Here is a 26074-nt window from a genome sequence, read left to right as displayed (position 1 = left end):
TCCTCTGAGAGGTTCAGAACACCATTGTGGGCTTGCACTCATTAAAAGACTCAAGGACAATCCTCTGTTCCCTGGGCATTTATACCATAGCCCCAAAGAGGAAACATCATAAACAGATATATAAACCCAGGCCTCTTCTCCAGCTTTTTCACAGCCAATGACCATACGAACCACTATGCAAACATCAGAAGTTGCAAAGACCAACGTATGCAGACCCATCCATCTTGATGTCAGCCATCCAACCTCATCCACCAGCTAAAGGTTACTTCTGAAAGGACATTTGAGAGTTGCAAACCAAATCACTGATGCCATCCCCACCTGTTTCCCAAACCTTTGGTGGCCACCTAGCATACTTCACGCACAACTGGAGGGCTACAACAATGGACAAGTAGGTACTAGCTATTATCCAGTTGGGCTATACCATCAAGTTTCTTTCCCACCTTCCCACAGCCCCTCCTCCCAGCCTCTCTTCAGCAACCACTCTCACAAGGAGATCCTCCAATAAGAAGGGTACTCCCTCCTTGAATGAGGGGCTATTGAGCGAGTGCCACTGCAGCATCAAGGTAAAGGATTCTACTCCCAATATTTCTCAGTTCCCAGGAAAAAGGGAGGATGGCTGCTCATTTTTGACTTGCGTCAGCTAAATACTTTTATTTGCAAATTAAAATTCCCCATGGCTAAATTGGTATCAGTAATTCCCCCCCCCTGGAAAAAGAAATATGGTTCAAGAAAGGTGTTTGTTTCCATGTGAATATTCACCATTCCCACAGGAGGTTCCTCAGGTTTCTGGTAGCACAGGGACACTTCCATTTCTGAGCACTCCTGTTCGGTCTGGCAAAAGCACCTAGAGTCTTCAGAAAGATCTTCTCAGTGGTAGTAGCATAGATGAGACAAAACAGAAACCCCATTTTCCTGTACTTGGACAACTGGCTTCTAATAGGGAGATCCAGCCAGGAAGTTCAGGTGACAATCTTATCTTCGCTCTGCTTCCTGGCACCCATGGTAATCTGTGTAAATATGGAGAAGTCCACTCTGACTCCCACACAGATAATAGACTTTATGGGAGCAACCCTACACTCAACCTCAGCAAGGGCAAACCTCCCTATGGATAGATTCTAGGCCATGAACAGCCTGATAAGACAAGTCACTCACAGACCTTGAACTACAGACAAGGTCTGTCTTTCCCTACTAGGCCAGATGGCTTCTTGTACTTGTGTAATGCTGTTTGCCACCCTGTTTACTCACAGGGACAGCATGAATACCAAAATGTGACAGTCCCCACCAACATCAGGGCTTCTGTCCTGTCCCTTCTTCCCACACCTGACACAATCATAATCACAGACACATCTCTCATAGACTGAGGTGCCCACATAGGTGACCACACAATACAAGCTACATAGATGCCTCAGGAGGCCAGGATGAATATCAATTTCCTGGAACTAAGAGCAGTCACATAGGCCTGCAATGCATTCCTCCTACTTATAAGGTCCTGACATATCCGGATAATGTTGGACGACATAACGACTGTCTTCTGTTTAAGCAAACAAGGAGGAATGAAATCTCGTCCTCTCTGCATAGAAGTAGTGCACTTATGGAACCGGTGTAATCACAACCACATCACTCTCTCAGCAATATACTTCCCAAGTGCACAAAACTCACTGGTGGACAAATCTTAGGAGGTACTTCTCTGTGACCACGAGTGGGAGATACACAATTCAGTGCTAAATGAAATCTTCACTCAGTGAGGAATGCCATCTTGGGACCTGTCTGACTCCCAGATGAACAAGAAGTTCAGCATATACTGCTCCAGAGCAGCACTAGGTCAGGACTCAGACTCATAGACTTTAAGGTCAGACGAGACCTTTGGTGCTGAGCATGGGGGAACTCCAGGGTGCAGACACAGCCCAATAGACACAACTTGCAAAAGTTCCCCATCTGAGGCACGTGGTGTGTGTCTGTGTGCCTGCCTGTATAAAATACAGAACCTCCAGTTCCAGGTAAGTAACCTCCATTTATTATTTGTAGGGTAGTGCCTAGACCCCCATTTATGGTCCAGGGCTTCATTGTCCTGGGCACTGTGTACACACCCAACAAAAAGACAGTCCTTGCCCCCAAAGAGCTTACCGTCCAATCTAAGATTCTCTAAGTCCTATTATTTATTCATATGAAGGGAAAAGAGTGGGTTTATTTTGGTCTTTCCTCAAAGCTCCGTATGCCAGATTGGCCGATGTGCTAGAGCTCCTGACTCAGGGCATGAGCCGTTTGTGCCTATATGGTCTGACTGATTCACTGTAAGGAAGGGATGGGGAAATCTGCTCCAAGGAAAGACATAACTGACCTATTAGGATCAAGCTGTTGCGTAGATGTAACATGGGATGAATTGTACTGAGGATAAACATGCTGTGGGCAGAGAGAGGAAGGGTTTCTTTCCTCAGGAGGCCCTGCACAACAAATACTTGCAAACATAAGGGGAAGGGGAGTGTTAGCCTAGCGCAAGGAAAATGTGGGGGCAGGGATGCAGTGGAAGAACAATTTAATTCTTGAAATAAATGAAAGGTAACAAAATAATATGACTATAAATTAGCCATTTCTATTGCAACACATCCAACTGAGGGCTTTGGCTCGCTGCCTGAACACCACCACCTCAGATGGAGAAAGCAGTAGAATTGAACTTTGCCGTTGTAATTATTGGGCCTCCTGAGGCACCCAGCTGGACTGATGCCCCACCCGCTCTCTTATGTCACTTTGCATGGAGTTTTGAAATATAGTAATTGCTTCTCTGCCCTTGATGGAAGTAATGGCTTTGACATTTGGCTGGTACTACTTAAGTTCCATAAAAGCAATGTGTAGGTACATTTGTTACACTTGTTGCTGCCTCTGTATGCGTGAATAGAGGACAGTTATACTTAATGTGTACAAAGTGTCAAACACTCCACTTGCCTTTATTCCTTTTTTAATTTCCCTATTAATAAAAATGTCTTTTAAAACAGGACCAGACTCTAATGAATTGAGCCACTTGGAATTTAGTGGTAAAGGAGTGTGGGGGGGGGGTGAGGGGGTAGAATGAGCTTTCCTCCCCTTACCATTTGGCTCTGTCCTTGTCTAATGCTTCACACCATACACTGGCAGGTGGCAGCACAGTCTCACTCATGCACTCTGCTAGGGACACGCACAGTCTTTGTATTTAATAAATATAATTTTGGACAGATTAGCCAAAAATGCAGGGCTATGGGGCCCAGTCTGTTGAATAAGAAACCAGCAAGCCCCCAGTGGCCTGTCAGTTTCTGAGAGATTTAAAGGGGTTAAAGATGAGGCTGGGATTTGTTTTACCCTGGACTGAGGTCTAATTCTAGCTCACACAGAGTCCCTGTGAGGCCTGGGGAAAGTGAACTGCACTTGTTCCTCCCTGGCTAAATGAGGGTAACCCATATCGTTCTAATAGGTGTATAGAGCATCTAGCTACTGTTTTAGAACCTTTTGAGCATGAAAAGCGCTGTCACTGCACGGTGTAATTCTAACAGCTCCAGCCACCGCACAAGCAGCGGCAAGCAATGGTGCAGCTAGTGACCCAAGAAGGGCAGTTAATCCCAGAGTGGTGAGGAGCCTTCAGTGCTGTGTGCCATCAGGAGTATGGCAGGGGTGTGAAGTTGCATTTCCTTCCATTGAGACGCCATCACCCAGCCAAGTTATTTTCATGGCCATGGACGAACATCTTTGCTGCACTTGTGGGAAGTGGCTCCAATGGAGGTTGCCATCCTGGAGAAAAGGTAAAGTTCACATCTCTGCCGTCTCTCTTGCCAGCCACCTGGGGGAGGGGCGGGAAGAGACGTACCACTGCCATCTCAGGAGGGAGGGGTGTCAGCCACTGTACTTATAGAGCTAGCTCCTCTCCTTCCCCCTGTGCGTGCTGGGGGAACGGCGTATGGCTGGTGGGCAAGGGGAGGTGGATGGGGCTGAGAGCTGTGTCACCTTCACCAATAATGTCAAATTGCTGAAAGTTTGCTTGATCTCTCAGGCCTGGCTCTGACCCCCTCCCCCCGCCACATCCCTGGACTCGGTCAGCCCTGAAAGGGTCCGACCGGCTGCGATGGTGTGGGGTCTAGGGGAACTGCCAGAATCCTCCCTTAGGTTACTTTAGAAATGAGGGAGGAGCAATTGTAGCCAAACAGTATTTCCCATTCACTTCATTGGAAACTTTCAGGATCCTTGTCTGACATCAGCTGGGGAATGCAGCACCTGCACCAGTGCCTGTGGGAAAACTAGCAAGCATAGCAAGAGTTTTTGCTTGGTTACAGTCCTGAAGCAGAGGAATAAATTGTATGTTGGGCTAGAGCTTACTGGAATATTAGCATCCTTGGTCCGGTAGCATTTCTTTAATAAAAGCGTTAAATTCTGATGAGATGCATTCAGTGCAGAAGCTCAGCTCTAATGTGCAGCCCATTGTCACTAGGTGGCACAGAAAAGAAGTTTTTGCTTTGGGTTAGTGGAACTAACAGTGTGAGGTTCCAGTGTTGTGCTTTATTACAGAGCTCTGAACCTACTGTGGGGTTTGGTTCTTTGATAAGTCTGAGTAAATGAACTAAGTATTTTCTGTGCAGTGTTAAATGAATGAGAACTGCAGGATGAAGGGAGCAGAGCACTGTTCAGCATCCCCTGGGGCACCAGCTGAGCATCTCACTTTGCATAACAAAGACAGGAAGTTCCAGGGCTTGGTGAGAGGAGCTGCCATGGTTCAGGAACTGGAAATGTCTAGACACAGATGCACTAGTAAGGAACCTCCCTAGGAAGCTGGGAACTGGAACAGCATGTGCTATGCTGTGTCCTGATCTGACTGCAGGGAATCTCCTTCCTTAGAGGTTTTTAAGGTCAGGCTTGACAAAGCCCTGGCTGGGGTGATTTAGTTGGGGATTGGTCCTGCTTTGAGCAGGGGGTTGGACTAGATGACCTCTTGAGGTCCCTTCCAACCCTGATATTCTATGATTCTATGAATTAAGAATTGGACCCTTGCTGAGATTCAGACCCAAGAATTGTTGGAACTGAAAATGGAGAAAGTGATAAAACTGTGAGCTGATCTTCCATCTCACAATGCCATCCCATAGTATCTACTGGATGTATCTCTCCTGTTGTTTTTCTGTTCACCAATGTTTAAGGAAGAGGCTTCTCTCAGTTACCTTGTTTCTTAACCATTAGGAAAGCAGCAGTAATTCAGACTTCTGTCTGCTTTAACATGTTTGAGCTGTGAATCTGCCATTTAAGTCTCAGCAGCTGCTTTGTTTGTATGTACCAGGTCACTTTTGCTCTTTGTTACATCTCTTCATTTACTTCTAGATGCACTCTTTTGTTACAAAATAAAACCAATCCTGTTGAAATATTTAAAACAAACAAACAAAAACTGCACATGTACCAACCAGGGCAGTTTGAGGCCTATAGTACAACTGTTGCATTTGGAGGTAAAATAACAGGATTTCACATTACTTTCAACTCTTCTCCCAATTATTTAAAACTTAATTAAAATAATTGGGGAAAAAGCATCTGTTTAAAAGAATCCTGATAAGAAAACTGCAAAAAAAAAAAAAACATTCTTTAGATTGCATCTCATGAACCAGGTGCTTTCCAAAGAGGAAGATTCAGTCCTTGCCTCAAAGAGTTTGAGCTAAATTCCTGCAATCTGATACAGATTATTTTTATATACATATGAAGTTGAGCATGATTGACTTCCCAGTTCCTGACACCAATTTCCAGTATCTATTAGCGTGTCCTTATACCCTTCCCAGTACATAAGTCAATGCCATATGTAAAGTAATAGCAACAGAGCATGGGAAGGCTTAGCAGATTTTATATAGCAAAAGGTAAAGCGTATCTATATATTTACATGAACTTGTTTTAAATAACAAAATTTTAAAATATCACAATAATCCTGCATCAGGGAAAAGAGCTGCTTGAAATAATCAACTACTATTAAATTCTCTCCAGTGGTTGCTTACAGACGTATGAACTTTTCAACTGGTGCCATTTAATCAGAATAGTCTTTGCTTCATCAAATATATAGAACTTATATAAATGTTGACCATCTCTAATAAGTCTTAACTGAAGTAGGAACAGTACGGCTCCCTGTATCCCTGCTGCTACCCAGACTTAATTTCTTACGGGGAGAGATTCACCAAATGGAAGCCTCCTGGCCCACATCCATCTTGGAGGCAGCTGGGCTGGACCTTGATGTGACTAACTCCAGCTGCAGTCCAGGCCGTAGCTCTCGGCGCTCTGGTCACTGCCTCTGTCACCAGGAGTAGCGATGTGTGAAACTGCTCCACTTTTAAGAAGTTTATTTTCTGTGAATAAACATTTACACTGCTGGCAAATGCAGACCCTGAGGAACCACTTTTATGATATTGTGGCTCTTTTACCACAGCCTTTAAAGACCCCTGTCCAATAGCGTCACCAGGCTCCTGTGCAGCTTGGCCTCACCTGCTGTTGCCAGCATCTGTGCTCCCTTCAGCAAGCTCTGTTATCTGCACCACTTCTCTGCTGCAGTGCCTCTTAGAACACAGGCTAGCCCAGTGGTCCTCAAACTGTGGGTCGGGACCCCAAAGTGGGTTGTCACCCCATTTTAATGGGGTTGCCAGGGCTGGCATTAGACTTGCCGAAGCCCCTGGGCTTTGGCCCCCCTGCCCAGGGTGGCAGGGCTCAGGTGGGCTCATGCTTCACTCCCCCTCCTGGGATTGTGTAGTGATTTTTGTTGTCAGAAGAGGGGCATGGTGCAATGAAGTTTGAGACCTCTGCTGTAGCCAATACCAGTCTTCCCAGGTAAAGTGGTCATCGCCCCATCATTCCAGAATGGCAGATTCACCAAATGAAAGGTGAGTCATTAAGGGATGAAGTTTTCAGACTGCAAGTCCTTTGAAAAAGCAGCTTTGTAGGCCCAGGGAGTAAAGACTGCACTGAACTACGCCCAGAGCATCTAGGTCTCGCCAGCCTCTCAAGTGCTGGATTGTCAGGCCAGATCAGTAAAATCTCAGCATGTGGGGTGGATTTAGTTTAGACCATATTCATCTCCCCTGGCATGGCTCCATTCTCATCTCTCAAACTAGTGTTCACTTAGTTACTGATTGGTACCTTAGTGCAAAGAGTCTCAAACTGTGCTCCGTGGACCACCAAGGGTCTGCGAGCTCCATTCAGGTGGTCCGCAGATAGTTTCCTCTAAGGTGCGCGCCTGGGCGGCTGCACACAAGAGAATGAAGGGCCACCTACCTAATCAGTGGAGCCGCGCAGGTGTGGCTTCACTAATTAGGTGCCTGGACCATGGAGAAGATGCACATGTAAGGTGAGGTGGTGGTCTTGGGAGATGGGGGGGGTAGATGGGAGGGGGCAGTGGTGTGAGAATAGTGGGTGGGGGGAATTTTGGATGTGCAGGCCTGTGGCAGTCAGAGAAAGAGGTGACTTTCCCCAGCTTCAGGGCTGCGGCTGCCAGTGAGAGATCCCCCTCCTGCCCAGCCCCAGCTCGGGGGCTGCTGCGGCAGGCGAGAGAGGGCACATCCATCGCATTAGAAAGGATATTACTGATATTAAAATATGAGTTGTGTGCTTTTATTTGTAGAATGAAAAAAGTTTTTTTTTTTTATATAGCGCTTTTATCCAAAGCGCTTTACAATACTTAGCTAGTGGTACAAACAACATTTGGAAAGATCATTAAGTGGCCTGCCAAGATCCTCAGCAGTTTTCAAGTGGTCCGTGAAAAAAAAAGTTTGAGAACCACTGCCTTAGTGCATGTCTATATTACAGCCTAGCTGACACTTAAAACTTAGGTCGACATGGCTAGAGGTGAAAAAATCCACACCCCTGAGCTCTGAAGCTCTGCTGACCTAACCCCTACTGTAAATGCAGCTAGACTTGCAGAATAAAGGGCCCTAGCCACTGTTGCTAAGGATGGCAGTGTTCCTACAGCCATGGTTTGTGTCACTGTGGGAACTCCACTTCCCCAAGCAATATGAAGTAGGTTGACAGAAGCATTCTATTGTTGACCTAGCTATGAATATCCCAGGAGGTAGGTTGGCATAGCAACAGTGCTCAGGTGTGTGGATTTTTCACACCCCCCGATTACCATAGTATGTTGACCTACGTCAGGGTTCTCAAACCAGGGGTCATCAGGTTATTACATGGGGGGTCATGAGCTGTCAGCCACCATCCCAAACCCCACGTCACCTCCAGCATTTATAATGGTGTTAAATATATTAAAAAGTGTTTTAATTTATATTGGGGGGGTCACACTCAGAGGCTTGCTATGTGAAAGGGGTCACCAGGACAAAAGTTTGAGAACCCCTGACCTACGTTCTAGGTGTAGATTAGCCCTTAGAAATGTGGCAGTTATAAGTCAGGTTTTGGCCATGTTCCCACTGTTAATGCCTCTGTTTCAATTCCTCAAACTTCTCCTGGCTTTGGCTTGGCCTGAAGGGGGACTCTCTTTTATGTAAGTTGAAAGGGGGACTAAAAGGTCTTTCCAAGAAAAGGGAGTTTAAAAAAACACCACCCTTCTTCTGTTCTTTAGGTGCCGCTGTAATACAAATTATTATTTCAATAAGTAACTGCTAGCAAGAAAACACCTCTTATTTTGGGGATACCAATTGCAACTGCGTTCTCCAGAGCTGCTCCCTTCCCCCCCATGCAAATTAGGTGCAGGGTCCAGGCCACGCTTGCTGCAAGAATGAGATCATCTCAGCCCTGCCCTTTCCTGACTTGGAGTGCTTCACTGGGCCCTAACAACAGTCTCCCCTGGGGGCGCTTATGAAATTATACCACCCCTCCAGGCCAGGGCACTGAGTGATAAAGGGTATTCTGCAACTAAAGCCTGAGTCACACTTGCCTGCACCTCATGCCTCCATTTACACCAGTGCAAAGTGCGTGTAAAATGGTGCTGGCTCAGCAGGGTTGTTTTGCATTCACTTTGCACTAGGGAAATGACTACACAAGATGCAAGGCAACAGTGAATGAACTGATCCCTTTGTTTATGCTTGGAGAAGAAAGCGGAGGAGCTTAGGCTTCAAATGTATCATGCTGTCCCAGACAGCTATGTACTTCCCTTCAGTATGCAGTAAAACCTGTGCGCTGTACCACCTGGCACAAGCAGATTGTCCTCTTTAATGACCATTTTTAAAGAAGCCCTTTGTGTTTTCAAATACATTTTTATTCAGCCTTTAGTTAATGACTGTCTATACTTAGCTTGCAATTTTTGCTGGGCCTTTGGTTGGTGACTTGAGCCAGCTTTCACTGTCATTGCTGTAGCAGTAATAGCAATACTTAGCAGTTAGGGTTGTGCATCTTCAAAATGCTCTACCCAGCATTAATCCTTGCACTGCAGGTGGGAGCCAGGTTCATAATTCCTATTTTAAACTAGAGCTGGGGGAACGGAAAGGATAAATGACTTGCCCAAGGTCCCACGGCTGTTCAGTAGCAGACTGGGAAGGCTTATTTCCCTGTCCATGCTGCTGCCTTGTAGTAACTACTTTTTATAAGCAGCTTGTGAGTCTAATTCACATGAAGTGTTAAAGTTCAGGTCCTAGACAAGCCTAACTCTTTGAACAGTGAGGTACGACTGTACTTCTGCAGGACACTTTTCCCCATCCCTGCACTTAGAACTTCGGTCTTCCTAGGTCCTGCTCCTGCAAAGACTTATGAAAGTACTTAACATTACACACTATGAATAGCCCCATTGACTGGAACAAGACCACTTACAAATGTGTAAAGTTAAGCAGATCAGTAAGTCTTTGCATGTTCAAGGCTCTAATCCTTTAGGCTGAAGTTTGCCAGAAGCTGGGAATGGGCAACAGGGGATGGATCACTTGATCATTGCCCTGTTCTGTTCATTCCCTCTGAAGCACCTGGCATTGGCCACTGTTGGAAGACAGGATGCTGGGCTAGACAGACCTTTGGTCTAACCCAGTGTGGCCGTTCTTATGAAGTTAAAAAAGCATACATGTGTGTGTGTGTTGGGAAGGTGGGGGGTTAAATGTCAGTGTCCTGGTTCCTAGTCTCCACTCGGGTTCTCTTTGCTGTTGTGAAGTGCTGTAGGAGCCTGGAACTGCAGAAGAGAAGAGATGCTGGAGCAAACCTTTTGAGAAGGCTGGGAAAGTAAAAATGACCCTGTTAGTGGTCCCAGAAGAATTTCAGAGCCCAACCTCTGCTACCCAACAATTTGAAGAAAGTGGTGATAGGGTTTAAAAATCTGAATTCTTGGCGCTTACCCCAGACATCCCCCTCACCCCCCCGCCCCCCCAGCCAACTGCATCTTCAGTGAGAGGCACACCTTGCCATTTCAGAATAGACAGGACTCTCCTGGGATGAGCAGAACCAAGCACAGATGACTCACAGTGTTAAAAACCCAGTAGTTTATTTCAAAGTATAAATTTCAGGCTTTTTGGACAAAACCCCATTACAGTTAACACTTATACACACACTAATCTACAATACATACAAAAAATGGGGAGAGCTTGCAAGTGCCCAGTTTAAATTGGACATTAGATAGGTCCTACATTATCTTTATTTACATGTTCAGCTGTGAAAGAAAAATCATGTTGTGAGTCTCCTACAAAGGATATTGTACATGTGTGTATTTTAATGGCTGATAAATTACTAAAGCCAAACTAGACCCCCAGATGCCTACGCAGTTACCGTATTTACAGATATAACCCATTAAATCCAGACAGCTCTTTAAATATTTTTTAAAAAAAGAATGCTCAGGCTGCACAATAAAATGAGAAACAAAATCAGTTTTAATAGATTGATTAGATCTGAAGATGAAAAAATTAAAAAAAATAATTCATTTGCATTCTCCATCTATTCCTATGTTTCATGCTCCCCACCAGAAGCTGGTTGAAGGGGATCTTGGTTGCAGGACGGGTTAGACTAGCAGCCTAGCTTGAACTCCTCTGAACTGCCAATACTTTTGTACTTGGTGCCCACCCCTACCCAAAAAGAAAAGCCAAATTAAAAAAATATATATTTAATATATCAAGCCTTTATTTTAAAAATCTGGATAGATTTTGTTGTTGACTAAATGAAAATACTACAAAGTTTCTAAGAAGGCAGAATCACAGCTTAGTTTTATACAGTGTTTGCAGTACTCTAATACTGGGACACTGCTCTTCAGGGAACAAGAACAAAACGATGTAGTTTTGGCCTGTCCTTTCATGTAATATGATTTCTGGTTCATTAGACACTTTAGGCAAACAGCATAAGAGAACTGACCAGGTTTGTTACAGTACGGTACTGTGCTCAGATCCTAGCAATTCTAGAATTATTGGGCCCAATCTTGCTCCCCATGAAGGTTTTGCTATTGTTTTCAAAGGATGCAGGATCAGGCCCTTTGTGTGTACAGGTGAAGACAGCACAGGTATTGCCACCTTCCCACCCCATGCTAAAAATTCAAGTCAGGATGGGCAACTGTCTCAGTGCTAGTGCTAGATAATCTCTAAAACTCACTCAGACATGGATGGTGGCGTAAATAGTTTGGTGTAGCAGGTTTTTAATATCAATTGCTACTCAGGGGAAGCTGATCAGAGCATTTAAATATTTAACATGCTTGATTACAGGCATAAAGAGAATTGTACAGCTATTGTACCCTGCAATTTCCACAGGCTGCTGGTGCAGGTACAATGATGCACAGACACACATTGTGCCTGCAGGTTACAAATCAACACGTTTTAGGTCTTAGTTGCCTGAATTTGATAAAGCTTTCTCAACATAAGCTGAGAAAAGAAGTGGGGGACAGGCAGATCAGTGGGGCTGTGGCAGAGGGAAATTCAATGGAAATTAACAGCATTTTGCCAACAGCACCCCACTTGTGTACAGAAAGGAAACCAATCTGATTTCTCTCCCAACCAGAAATTGAATTAAATTACACTACTCCTAACCTGGAAATCAGATCCCAAGAACTACATACAAGAAAAGAACATGTCAGAAATGAAGGTGGGAAAAACAGAGCTAGATACAGTACTGTATTTCTTAAAACTTGGAGAACAAGCTCCATCTTTGTATTGTTATATACACAGTGGCAAGAGCAAAAACCGTAAGCAAGGAGCAGCCATACACTATAGTACTGAGAACATGGCAGGGGGGAAAAAAACTCTGACAAAGTGCAAAACAGAGATTGAAAACAGCCCTGCCCCTTAATGTCACTTAGATATTTTAGTACATTTAAAAACAAGTGTTGAGGCTTCCAACAATCCTAACTGGGACAAACACTTCCACAGAGAGCTCCATCCTAAAAACGCACTTCATTTACAGGCCTGTACTAAGCAGTCCAGCAAATATTTTTTGTAATACTCTGAAAGAAGGTATTTTGCAGTGTAACCAGTTATTCCAGAATGTCTGTTACAAGCAGAAGTTTTAAAAACAGTTTTATTGCTTCTATGGGCTAACAAAAAAGAAACACAAGTAGCCACAACAGGGTAATGTAGGGGGCCACAGCGTGACTTCCAGCTGAGGAGCTCCGCACAGCTCCTATTGGCTAACATAACAGAGATAATGCCCATTGCGGAGAGCAATTCTATTCTGAAAGTGACACTGTAAAATGGCATAATGAGGTCTCCTATTTACTGTCTCTGATTTCCAGATCAGCTAACTTTGATACCTGACTATGTTTGGAGGCTTCCAAGTCAAACTATGTTCCTGCTGATTAACACATTGTCACCACCAATTAAAGTTTCAGCAGTTGCAATTTATTAACATCTCTTTGGGTGAAGCAGAATCATTCTCCCATAGTTGTGTTGACTCCACAGAATAAGCGGAAACTTTTTAGTCGCCCATATGGCTAAAACACATCAATGACTACTACACAGACTGGGAGCAGATCTGCTGAGCAGGTCACTTATTACAGTCACTTTTCAGACTAGAACCACATCTAAAGCCAATTCACCCAGTTCTGCTGCTTCCCACAGTTCCCTTCAGGGCCACTAAATCAGCTCGAGATTTAAAGAATTATTCTTGGCTGCATTTCCGTCTTCCTTTGTTTAAGCACCCAGTCCAGCTAAAAACAGGTTGCACAAAATCTCCAACACACACAATGCTAGGACATTCCTGATAACCACCATTTCCATCAGATGAAAGGAATGGAAAGTCAGCCAAGGGGACCTCTCTCCAGCAAGACAGGGCCAATAACAGTCAAGAACTGAATGAGGGCAAAACACATATTACAGACATGCTCACATGTGAATGGTCAGGACTGGAGTCACAATGGAGAGGATGTTAAACAAGCAGCATCCATCCTAGGGTGTGGGTCCTCTCCTGCCCCCTTTTAAACTACAATCTCTCTTTGCACTGAAATGTCCTCCATCTTCCTTTGGTACTGCTCCAGACAGCTTATTAAAAGTAGTCTAAGGAGAACTAAATATGTCTAAATGGCCCTAAGATAGTCACTGTAAAAAGACAGTTGGCCACATTAAGATCCAACTTTATATAAATAGCCTAAAACATACAATTAAGCAGGTCTTATCCTTGAAGGTGGCAGACAGAACAGTGGTTAAAATCCAGAAAATGTCAAAGCATTATTGATTATTCGCACCAGGGAAATGGAGGTGGCTGTTATTCAGTGGAGGGTTAAATACTGTGGAAAAAATGAACAGGTGTGAACCTTCTCTTGGGATACTTGAATTCCTAAACATTTATTCACTGAGATCAGTGATATTCCTGACTACAGCTGCTAACACGAAAGATAAAACAGAAGTTCCACAAGAGAGAATGCTTCTTGTTCATCTGAAAGGAATGAAAATCCCAGCAACAGGAAGAAGTGATGGGCATGAGAGAGCATAAATGTTACATACAAAAGGATGGGGGCCCCTATACGGGGCTTTACAATACAGTGTTATTTTACCGACACAAGTTCTTTATAGGAACAAAATAAAGAACCCACACTCCCAAAACACATTTTATTAGCATGTTCTGGCATTTAGACTTTCCAACCTCATTTTATAGTTTAAAATCCAGTAGTTTCAAGAGACAAGAGAGCAAAAAGGCTTCTACTGTGGCTGGGCAAGGCAGTGAAATGGGTAAAGGATGGCTCCTTTCCCTGCCCAGGAAGTTGTTTGACTCTGCTGGGCAGGAAAGAAGACAAACCAGCTTTATTCTTCCGAAAGATGGCAAGGTAGAATCATATCTGCCACATGTGTGTGTAGATCTGTGGGTCTGTTCAAATCAAGCCACAACAAATGCATGGTGGAAAAGCAGCTTTCCTTTGGACTCCATTCATAAGCATTGTGAAAGGCCCTATTGAAGTCTGCAATTGCTCTACAACTTTTGGGCCAATGGATGAAATAAGTTTTTCAAAACTGTGTTCTGGATTTGGTTGTTTATCCAGTGGAGACAGACTAGGGGCTGGGAGAAGAGATGGGGATGGGGAACCAACATTATCTTGATACCTTTTTGTATTAATACAGTATCCAAAGCATGTGGGATGAAATGGAAGACTTTCAGTGCCACACAGATTTCCTTTGGCCAATCTAGCATTCAGCCTTCCCAGGAGAACAGGGAAGGGTGCTGATGCAGAATACTGTCTGTATAACCTACTAACCATCTTCACGGGATAAAACCAGCCACTCAAGAATTGTCTGTTGCGTTGAATGATATCACAGGTGCGAATGAACCCAGAGATACCAGTGCTACACTTTCTGGGGTCTGTCAGAATAGAGCAATTGTATTGGGGCCAGGAAGAGGAGCAGCAACAGGAGGCTAAACGGGTGAAGAAAAAAAATACCACATCTACCCAACACAACAGAGATCTGGCTACATTTATTTCTGAAATTACTCTTTAAGGCACAAAATAAATTTAAAAAAACAGGGCTGGAAGTATGAGGAGGGGGCAGAGAATTATCTGAGCTACAAAGAGAAAATGTGAATGAAGTCTCTACAAACCAGTTTCAGACCTGATTTGATAATACTCCCAGATTCTAACCGGGAGGTGGGGAGTGGAGAGTAGTGGGGGTTTTCTTGCACCACCTCCAGATTTATGCACACCCCTCCTGCACTGGACAGACTCAAGATTTCTTTCCCTCTGGAGAGTGGATTTGTTTATAAGATGAAACCAAACTACTCAATCTTCCAGTTCAAAAGAAGTCAGACCCAGAATCCTTTCCCCTCACAACCTTCTTACTGAGTTGTAGGGAGCAAGTGAGTCTGTTCCTGTCCTCATGTTAGCGCCATTGTAACTGTTCAGCACGTCATAGACGAGTTGTGTTTGCTTCGGGCAAACTGTGCAATGTATGATCCTGTTCCCAGTCTGAAGCAGAATCCCAGTTGTCCAGAATCCCCTTGGATAAAGGGTAGGTATCTCTGAAAGAAGCAGCCATAGGGGAAGAGGAACATTTAGATTTCAAATTCCCAAGGCTTGAGCTGTCCAGAAAAATAAGTTCTCTTGCTGCAGGCTGAGAATTAAATTTTGCTTTGGGTTCTCAATAGATGTAGTGTATCACACAGGGCTGTCCAAAATAATCCTAAAGAGAGTGAATTGAACAGTGAATTTCATGTATGGGATTAAAATCCCAAACTGGAGTCACTCTTGATAGTGGGAAAGTTTTAATGGCTCCAAAGGTCTCTGGTTTAACTGCTCTGGGAAGAGATCACATCTGTGGACTGGGGGTCACAGAAAGGTCCAAAGCGTCCATAAATATCCTTAGCCCGAACTGCAAAGTAATATTTGCTGCCAGATACAAACTGCGTGAGAGTGCATGCCATAGGCAGCGGGAGGGCCTTTACCTCTCCAATCTTCTTCCACTGGGAAGGCATGGTGGCACTCGGGTCCTCATGGTAAGCATACAGATGGTAACTGTCCACGCTGGCACAGCTCCGGTCCACTTCCATGACACTCCATGACAGTACAATACCATTCTGGCTCTGCACTCGTGCCAGCTTCAGCTGTGGCTTCTGAGGCAGGGAGGTGCTGGCAGCTTCAGGGGGCAGGCGTGGTGGTTGTGCGGCCTCTGGCAGTGGTGCTGGGTGCACAGGACGTGGCGGCTCCTAAGGGACATACAAGGGATAAGAGAAAAGCTCAGTCTGTAATGAGGGCAGAAGGATGCACACATCACTGCTTCCAACACAGATGCATTCTGAAGGCCTGACCCAACATACCAATTGAAGTCAATAGAAAGGCACCTATTGACTTCAACAGGCATTGGATCAGCTAATAACTATCAAACCAGAAGAGCTTGAAGGTCTCGTGTTTCAAGGCAGGTAAGGCCTGGGAGGATCTGAACACAAGGCCCTCTCTTACCAATGGAGCTGTATTTGAAGTTCAAACCAGTGACTGTTCAAAAAAAGGTATTTGAGAATTACCCTTTTATTTACCCACTGCCTTTCTTCCTGGGGTAGGATGGGTGAGTTTCAGGGTCTCACTCAAGGCAGCTTGAGTTCCCAACAGCAGGGAAGGTTTCCAAATAAAACTACAGACCTGTTTTCACTGGAACTGTGTGTGTGAGAGAGAGAGAAAAACAAATATACATACATTTCTGGCCACATTATGGAGTTAATTAAGATGAGTTCAGAACTGGACTATAGAGTCCTGCCACACACTACATGTCACAACCTTACAGTGTGAAATTTCACACTGGGCTAGTTTTTATGCACTTTCAATTTGCTATACAGTTTTTGTTTGATTTCTTTTAATAAATTTTGGGTAGGGAGTGTTTGAAGTTGAATGGTGTCTGGAGTTCGAGCTGACCCTGTTATTTTCAAAACAGCCCTGAGTAAGGAGTGGATCACATTGTGTCCATACACAACACCACCAACAGCGTAAGCCTAAGATAAGAACAATCCTCACTTAGCACCCTGCACCCAGACACAAACCCCACGAATAATTGTGCTGAGAAACGGCAGGGGCCAGAGCCCTCTCATCCCCCCACGGGAAATGACTGGCAGGCAGAACAGTGCAGAGGAATGCTGATTATTTTGAGAAATTGTCCATGATTTCCATTGTAGCTATCCCGACTTGCAGCTGAGATCACAGACCGTATTCCTTCACCCCTTGAAGACTTGAGCTCTTTGACCTAGCACATTTTCTCAGCACACCCTGATCCCAGGAGGGCCCTGGCACACATCTAGTATTAAAGTGCAGCAATTCTCAAACTGCTATGTAGGCCACTGGGGCTCTGTGGCACACTTGCTGATGGTGAGCTGGCAGGTCACATGGGTCTAACTCTCCTTGTTTCATGCTGCTAAATCACAGTAAATCCTAGGATTTCTTTTCCATGTAAGCAATTGCTCTAGTTGTGGCAGCTTTGTGAACAAAATGGGAGGAGTCCACAAGGCCTCGAATAACATGTGGTCCACATTATGAAATATTTTGAAAACCCTTTATCTTGAGACAAACCTGTGAATAGTGACACAAATGTGGTGGCACTTTGAAGCAATGGATAACTGTACTTACAGCATGCACCTGTGGTGGCCGGTGATGCACCGTGAGTTGAGGGCCTCCAGATCCAAGTGTTAGCCCGTTGTTCACAACATAGGCAGTTGTTTGAGGCATTCGCACTGTCAAACCTACAAAGACACCAGGGGGAGAGAAGAAGTACAATCAGGACCCTGAGTAGTCAATACTTTGGGCCAGCCAATCAGAATGCCAGAGGACTGACCCTTTAGGAAAGCTAAGTAAGTATTTTTTATGAAACTGCTCCTCAGACAGCTGGAAAAGGCTAGATGGGATGGGCCCCAAAAGGGGAAGGAGACACAAACAGAGCTGCTTCTCTCCCCCAAGTTTGCTATTTCATAGCACAACGCAATATATCTTGAAATACAATCAGACATGTTGATATAATTTGACCTTTCACCCTATCCCCATAAACTACAAATAATCTCAGGGAATATCCTAAGGCTGTTTTAATGTAAACCTGGAGCAGGGAACACGGAGCTCAAATGTGGATCCATTAACCCAGGGGTCAGCAACCTTTCAGAAGTGGTGTGCCGAATCTTTATTTTTTCACTCTAATTTAAGGTTTCGCGTGCCGGTAATACATTTTAACGTTTTGAAGAAGGTCTCTCTCTATAAGTCTATATATAATATAACGAAACTACTGTTGTATGTAAAGTAAACAAGGTTTTCAAAATGTTTAAGAAGCTTCATTTAAAATTAAATTAAAATGCTGATCTTAAACCGCCGACCTGCTCAGCCCGCTGCCAGCCTGGGGTTCCGTTCACCTAGGCCGGCAGCGGGCTGAGTGGGGCCGGCAGCCAGAACCCCAGGTTGGCAGCGGGCTGAGCGGGGCCGGCGGCTGGGACCCCAGCTGACAAGGGGCCGGCAGCCAGAACCCCGGGCTGGCGGCTGGGACCCCAGACTGGCAGCAGGCTGAGTGGGGCCGGCACCCCAGACCAGCAGTGGGCCGAGTGGCTCAGCCCGCTGCCGGTCTGGGGGTTCTGTCTGCTGCCTCCTGCCAGCCAGGGTCCCGGCTGCCAGCCCCGCTCAGCCCGCTGCCGGACCGGGATTCTGGCTGCCGGACCCTTGCCAGCTGGGGTCCCAGCCGCTGGCCCCGCTCAGCCCGCTGCCAACCTGGTGCTCAGGGTGAGGGGTGGCGATGTGGGGGGTGCAAGAGTCAGGGCATGGGGTGTGGGGGGGCTGGGTATGTGTGGGGAGTGCAGGAGTCAGGGCAGGGGTGTGTGTGGGGGTGCAGGAGTCAGGGCATGGGGTGTGAGGGGGCTGGGTATATGTGTGGAGGGTGCAGGAATCAGGGATGGGGTTGTGGGGGGGATGCAGGGGGCTGGGGTGCAAGGGGGTGCAGGGGTCAGGGCAGAGGGCTGGGGGGGGGGGTGGGCTGGGATCAGGGGAGTGCTCCCAGCCCCCTGAGCAGCTCACGGCAGGGGGCTGGAGGGATACGCCCCACTGCTACCCCCCTTCCCCCTGCCTCTTCTCCGCCTCCTTACCGGTCTGAGCAGCGAGGGCGCTGAGGCTGCTCTTCTCCCCTCTCTCGCAAGGGCCATTGGCGGCAGGGAGGGAGAGGAGGCGGGGCTTGACGCAGCATGCTGGGGGAAGAGGTGGGGGAGGGGGAAACTTGGCTGCCGGCGGAGCCTGCTGTACAGCAGCAGCAGCACCAAGCTTGCTTCTGCCCCCGGCCCCTGCCAGAGAGAGAGTGGTAGGCGGGGGGCGGAGAAGAGCGGGCTGGTCAGGCAGGATTTTTAACTGCACACTGCTGCCTGCTGGGGTGCGGCTCAGCCCGCTGCCGGGACCACGGCAGGCAGCAGCATGCCATTAAAAATCGGCACGCGTGCCATAGGTGCTGACCCCTGCATTAACCCATAAGTACAATGTAGACATAACAAGGAGGGGGAGATTCTCTGACTGGGGATATACTCTCAGAACACCTGTGATGCTGGCAAACAAGGTGTTAACTCATGCCAAGATCCCCATGCCTCAACTGAATATTGACAAACACATAGCTGGAATCAGTCTGGCTCACCTGTGTGTTAGTATTCTTAAAATAGGTATTAGAATTCTAAGAATGTGTGTAGTATTTAGACTTTATTGAATGCTTATGAGTTGATGCATGCACTAATCTCATTTCTGTATCCCATATTGTATGGTAACGTTTAAGCATTTGCATGGTAAACCTTTGTAACTGTGTAAAACACAAGACAGGAGAGAGACATTAACTAATGTGAAATGCTCATTTCCAACAGAAGATGTTATATCCTGCCCAACAAGGAAGGCCCACTGACACCAACGGACTAGAGTGGAACGTTAAAGAGGACAAAAAGCTTTGTTGTTTACTCTCACCCTACCAAGAAGATAGGAGGAGTTCATTTGGTAGACTTAGCAGCGGAGTTTGTGGCTTACAGCAGACAGTGGGAAGGGAATAAAAACCCCTAACAAGGAGGAACTGTATCTCATTGCTGATTGGATTCTGGGGGCAAGGTTTATAGGCATAAGCATGGGATCCCCAGCTGCTCAGCCCTAAAGGACATACACAGGTTGCTTATTTTAGAAGCTTCTATTATCTTTTGACACTTAAGATAATAACTCATTTATGTATGTATGTTTACCTGCTTTAATCTTATAAATTACTCTTATTTCCTTTTCCTAATAATAAATCTGTATATAGTTTATTATAGGATTCGCTACAAGTGTCTTTGGTGTGAGATTTAAGGTGCAACTGACCTAGGGTAAGTGACTGGTCCTTTGAGTCTGGAAGTAACATGAATATTGCTGTGATTTGTGATGTAAGAGACCATCTACCACAAAGGTAGACTTGCTTAGGTGACAATATAGATTGGAGTACCCAAGGGGACTCTCTATGACTCTATGGTTAGGCTGTTACAGTGCACCTGAGGAGTTTACACCTGATAATTGGTTGGTGAAATCTAAGTATAGACTGCATAGCCTATTTGGGATTTGTGAGCTGGTTCCTAACAGTCCGCCCTGAGGTTGGTACTCACGCTCTTGAGTTACTGCAGGACAGCTTGACAAGGCCTTTCAAGGACCTAACTACTATAGAGTGTGAAAATGTGAAATACGCCTGAACTGAAGAGTAGAAAGCTGAAATGACTGCTAGGTAGACTTTCAGGGAGCTCACAGATAGCCCAGAGTTCTTGATTGATTGAAGGCAATCCAGTATATCTGGTAGCTGAGTTTGAAATCGAGGTAACTGGTGGTGCTGCTCCTAAAAAGAGAATCTTCCACTTGGCAGAGTAAGCAAGCCTAGTGGAATCCTTTCTAGTGTGGTTGAGAATGTTCTGTACTTCATCTGAGCAGGTGCTCTCTACTGCTGTTAACCAGGCAGCATCCATGTCGTGAGGTACAGGGAATGTAAATCTGGATGGTGAATCTGTCAGTCTCTTTGAGATATCACACCTGGCTGAAAAGGCAGTCGTCATGGATAGGTTAATTAGGGAACAGGTAGCCATCAGCTCAAAGGAAGGTCTCAAAAGACACTTAAGTACTGAGTTCAGATCCCAAACAGGAGCAGGTTCTTTAACCTTAGCAAAAAGGTTCCTCAGCCCCCTGATAAACCTCACTATTGCGGGATGAGCAAACACTGAGAAACCCTCAACTGGAGAATGAAAGGTTGTTATTGTCACCAAGTGGACACTGATAGAACTCACATATAATCCTGTCTTTTTCAATTTCAGAAGGTAGTCCATCATAGCCAAGAGGGAAGAATGAATGGATGGAAGACGCCACTGGTTACACCAATGGTTGAATCTCTTCCCCTTTGGAAGGTAATACCTTGTGTGGATTCTTTCCTACTGTTCAGAAACATCTGTTATACCTCCACAGTACAGGAAGTCTCTATTTCTGCAAACCATCAAGGAGCCAAGCCTTGGGGTGAAGAATTCCCAGAATGGGATGAGGAGTCCAATCAGCATCTTGAGAGAAGAGATGAGGAATGGACGGAAGGCTGATTGCCTGACAAATGGCTAGGTGAACCAGGTAAGGATACCAGGCCTGCCTTGGCTGTGTTGGAAGTATTAGTATGACCTTGGCTTTGTTTTGTTTGATCTTGTTCACTATCTAGTATTATAGGTGTCAGGGAAATGCATACAGAAGTCTCTTTTTCCAGGGAATGAGGAAAGTGAAGGCTCAACCCCCCTCACACAAAACTGTCTTCTTTTCTTGTTGGTGATGATGGTGAAAAGGTCCACTTCTGGAAACTCCCAGGTCAGAAATATGTGATTGAGAGTCCAACTCCCACTCAATCTTGGGAGAGGCATCTGCGGAGTGTGTTGGCCATGGTGTTTTATATGCTTGGATGTTTCACTGCCGAAATGATAATGTGATTGGCTTTACATCAGTGCCATAGCTTTATTGCTTCATCACAAAGAGGAGGGGATCTCGCTCGCCTTATTCGACTGATGTAAAACATGAAAGCTATATTGTGTGTCATGATTTTGATAGATTTGTCTCTGATTAATGGGAGAAAGTGAAGACAGGCATCCCTGACTGCCCTCAGCTGTGGATGGTTAATGTGAAACGAGCTTCTAAGGCACGTGTCCCAGAATGGTATCTGGCACCAAGATGTGCTCCCCAGGCCAACAAAATGCATTTGTTGTTATGGTGATGGTTGGAGATGGCTGGATAAAGCGGACACCTGCACAGACACTGTGAGGGTCTTCCACCAATAGAGGGAGTCTCTTACTTGACAAAGGTCTGATATTGGTCTGTCTAGACTGTGTTTATTTGGCGAGTAAACATTCTGAACGACCCCGGAAACAGCAAAGGTGTAACCTTGCGTAATGTGTTACAAAGGAACAAGCTGACATATGTCCCAAAAGTTGGAGACAATTTCTTGCTGAAGTCTGCAGGCTTATTTGAATCCTTGTGGTAAGGTTTGATAGAATTGTGAAACTGTCTATAGGGAGGCAGGCTCTGGCTGTTACCACGTCTAAGGATGCCCCTATGAATTCTAGTCTAGGTACAGGGATCAATGTCTGGATAGCTAGCCTGAGGAACAGTGACAAGGCTGTCTGTATTGTGGAAAGAACCTTGCTGTAAGTCTGGCTCTTGATCAGCCAATTGTCAAGGTATGGAAAAACTATTATTGCCTTCTGATGAAGACAGGTAGCAACCACTGCCAGAACCTTCAAAAATAATCTCGGGGCTGAGGAAAATCCGAGTGCGAGTATCTGGGCCTTTGCAACATCCGCAAGGAGTTCCACAGGTTGACTGTGTGTTGTGTGAAAAAATACTTCCTTTTTTTTTTAGAATGTTTGTTTTAAACCTGCTGCCTATTAATTTCATTTGGTGACCCCTAGTTCTTGTGTTATGACAAGTAAATATTTACTTTCTCCACACCAGTCATGATTTTATAGACCTCTATCATATCCCCCCTTAGTTGTCTCTTTCCAAGCTTAAAAGTCACCGTCTTATTAATCTCTCCTCATATGGAAGCTGTTCCATACCCCAAATCATTTTTGGTTAACCTTTTCTGAACCTTTTCCAATTCCAATATATCTTTTTTGAGGTGGGGTGACCACATCTGCACACAGTATTCAAGATGTGGGCATACCATGGATTTATGATATTTTCTGTCTTATTATCAATTCCTTTCTTAATGATTCCCAACATTCTGTTCGCTTTTTTGACAGCCACTGCACATTGAGTGGATGTTTTCAGAGAACTATCCACAATGACTCCAAGATCTCTTTCTTGAGTGGTAACAGCTAATTTAGACCCCATCATTTTATATGCATAGTTGGGATGATTTTTTCCAATGTGCATTACTTTGCATTTATCAACATTGAATTTCAGCTGCCATTTTGTTGCCCAGTCACCCAGTTTTGTGAGATCCTTTGTAGCTCTTCACAGTCTGCCTGGGACTTCAGTATCTTGAGTAGTTTTGGATCATCTACAAGTTTTGCCACCTCACTGTTTACCCCTTTTTCCAGAGAATTTATGAATATGTTGAATAGGACTGGTCCAAGTACAGACCCCTGGGGGACACCACTATTTACCTCTCTCCATTCTGAAAACTGACCATTTATTCCTACCCTTTGTTTCCTATCTTTTAACCAGTTACTAATCCATGAGACGACCTCCCCTCTTATCCCATGACAACTTACTTTACTTAAAAGCCTTTGGTGAGGGACTTTGTCAAAGACTTTCTGAAAATCTACAGCCATTGGATCCTCCTTGTTCATATGCTTGTTGACCCCCTCAAAGAATTCTAGTAGATTCCTAATTATATTTTTACACTTCATTTGCCAGAGTTTATGCTCCTTTCTATTTTCCTCACTAGGATTTAACTTCCACTTTTTAAAGGATGCCTTTTTGTCTCTCACTGCTTCTTCATCTTTGTTGTTTAGCCACAGTGGCATTTTTTTGGTTCCCTTATTATGTTTTTTAATTTGTGGTATACATTTAAGTTGAGCCTCTATTATGTTGTCTTTAAAAAGTTTCCATGCAGCTTACAGGGATTTCTTTTGGCACTGTATCTTTTAATTTCTGTTTAACTAACTTCCTCATTTTTGTGTTGTTCCCCTTTCTGAAATTAAATGCTACAGTGTTGCGCTGCTGTGGTGTTTTCCCCGCCATAGGGATGTTAAATTTAATTATATTATGGTAACTATTACCAAGCGTTCCAGCTATATTCACCTCTTAGACCAGATTCTGTGTTCCACTTAGGACTAAATCAAGAATTGCCTCTCCTCTTGTGGTTTCCAGGACTAGCTGCTCCAAGAAGCAGTCATTTAAGGTGTCAAGAAACTTTATCTCTACGTCCCGTCATGAGGTGACATGTACCCAGTCAATATGGGGATAGCTGAAATCTCCCATTATTATTGAGTTTTTATTTTTATAGCCTCTCTAATCTCTCTGAGCATTTCACAGTCACTACTACCATCCTGGTCAGGTACTTGGTAATATAACCCTACTGCTATATTCTTATTATTAAAGCATGGAATTACTATCCATAGAGATTCTATGGTACAGTTTGGTTCATTTAAGATTTTTACTTCATTTGATTCTATGCTTTCTTTCACATATAGTGCCACTCCCCCACCAGCATGACCTGTTCTGTCCTTCCGATATATTTTGTACCCTAGTATTACTGTGTCCCATTGATTATCCTCATTTCATCAAGTTTCTGTGATGCCTATTATATCAATATCCTCATTTAATATGAGATACTCTAGTTCACCATCTTATTATTTAGACTTCTAGCATTTGTACATAAGCACTTTAAAAACTTGTCACTTTTTAGCTGTCTACCATTCCATGATGTAATTGAATGGGATTCTTTTTCATTTGACTGTTTCTCATCAGATCCTACCCGTATTTTATCATCTTCCATCCTCTCATCCTTACTAGGACATAGAGAATCTCCATTAATAGATCCTCCCCTAATGGATGTCTCTGTCCGAACCACGTGCTCCTCCGCATCAGTCGGCTTTCCCCCAGCCCTTAGTTTAAAAACTGCCCTATGACCTTTTTAATTGTAAGTACCAGTAATCTGGTTCCATTTTGGTTTAGGTGGAGCCTATCCTTCCTGTATAGGCTCCCCCTTTCCCAACAGTTTCCCCAGTTCCTAATAAAACTAAACCCCTCCTCCCTACACTGTCGTCTCATCCACGCATCGAAACACTGCAGTTCTGCCTGTCTAGCTGGCTCTGGGTGTGGAACTCGAAGCATTTCAGAGAATGCTGCCATGGAGGTCCTGGACTTCAATCTCTTACCTAGCAGCCTAAATTTGGCCTCCAGGACCTCTCTCCCATCCTTCCTTATGTCACTGGTACCTACATGTACCATGACCACCGGCTTCTCCCCAGCACTACTCATAAGTCTATCTAGATAGAGCATGCTGCTGTATCAGCCACATCTAGGAAAGCTTTTAGCAAAGTTCTAGCCAATATTTGACCTTCGGTTATGATGGCCTGAATCTGCTCCCACTGTTCTGCTAGAAGATGTTCAATAAAAAGTAAATTTTGAATAATTGAAGTGATTGTACTTTGCCACTAATACCTGGTAATTTGTTGTCCTAAATTGCAGGGTTGAGGATAAATAGGTTTATGGCCAAAAAGGTCAAGGAGCTTTTGGTCCTTGTCATACAGGGTTGATTTAAAGTGGGGCTTTCTGCTACTTTCATTTGCAACTTTGACCAAAGAGTTGGTTGTGGGGTGTGAAAACAAAAAATTGGAGTCTTTCGCTGGGACATACAGTAACTCCTCACTTAACGTTCTAGCTATGTTCCTGAAAAATGCGACTTTAAGTGAAACAATGTTAAGCAAATCCAATTTCCCAATAAGAATTAATGTTAATTGGGGGCAAGGGGGGCGTTACGTTCCAGGGGGGGGGGGGGGAAATTGCCAGACAAAAGACTACACACACACACAATAAGTTTTAAACAAACAATTTAATACTGTACACAGCAATGATGATTGTGAAGCTTGGTTGAGGTGGTGGAGGAAGAGGGTGGGATATTTCCCAGGAAATGCCTTGCTGCTAAACGATGAACTAGCACTCGGCTGAGCGCTCAAGGGTTAACACATTGTTGTTAATGTAGCCTCACACTCTACAAGGCAGCACGAATGGAGGGAGGGGAGACAGCACGGCAGACAGAGACACACACTGTGTGTGTGTGTGTGTGTGTGTGTGTGTGTGTGTGTGTGTGTGTGT

General features: G+C 44.8%; 1 protein-coding gene across 6 annotated transcripts in view; it reads right to left on the bottom strand.

Annotated features, from left to right (window-relative positions):
* Positions 1 to 10364: 10364 nt before the first annotated feature.
* ATF7IP (activating transcription factor 7 interacting protein) overlaps positions 10365 to 26074 on the bottom strand; it is a 170065-nt gene continuing 154355 nt past the window's right edge. For all 6 annotated transcript variants that reach the window (XM_024193872.2, XM_024193878.2, XM_024193873.3 and 3 more), the window contains exons 14-15: positions 17405 to 17517; positions 10365 to 15999 (exon numbers count right to left, since the gene is read on the bottom strand). In XM_024193872.2, the coding sequence (XP_024049640.1) occupies positions 15583 to 15999; positions 17405 to 17517 (530 nt within the window). In that variant the 3' untranslated portion in view covers positions 10365 to 15582. The remainder of the gene's footprint in view (positions 16000 to 17404; positions 17518 to 26074) is intronic.

This window comes from Terrapene carolina, unplaced genomic scaffold (assembly GCF_002925995.2).
Source record: "Terrapene carolina triunguis isolate 2854851 unplaced genomic scaffold, T_m_triunguis-2.0 Scaffold68, whole genome shotgun sequence".
Classification (NCBI taxonomy): Eukaryota; Metazoa; Chordata; order Testudines; family Emydidae; genus Terrapene; species Terrapene triunguis.
This window is presented reverse-complemented; position numbering and strand designations above follow the sequence as displayed.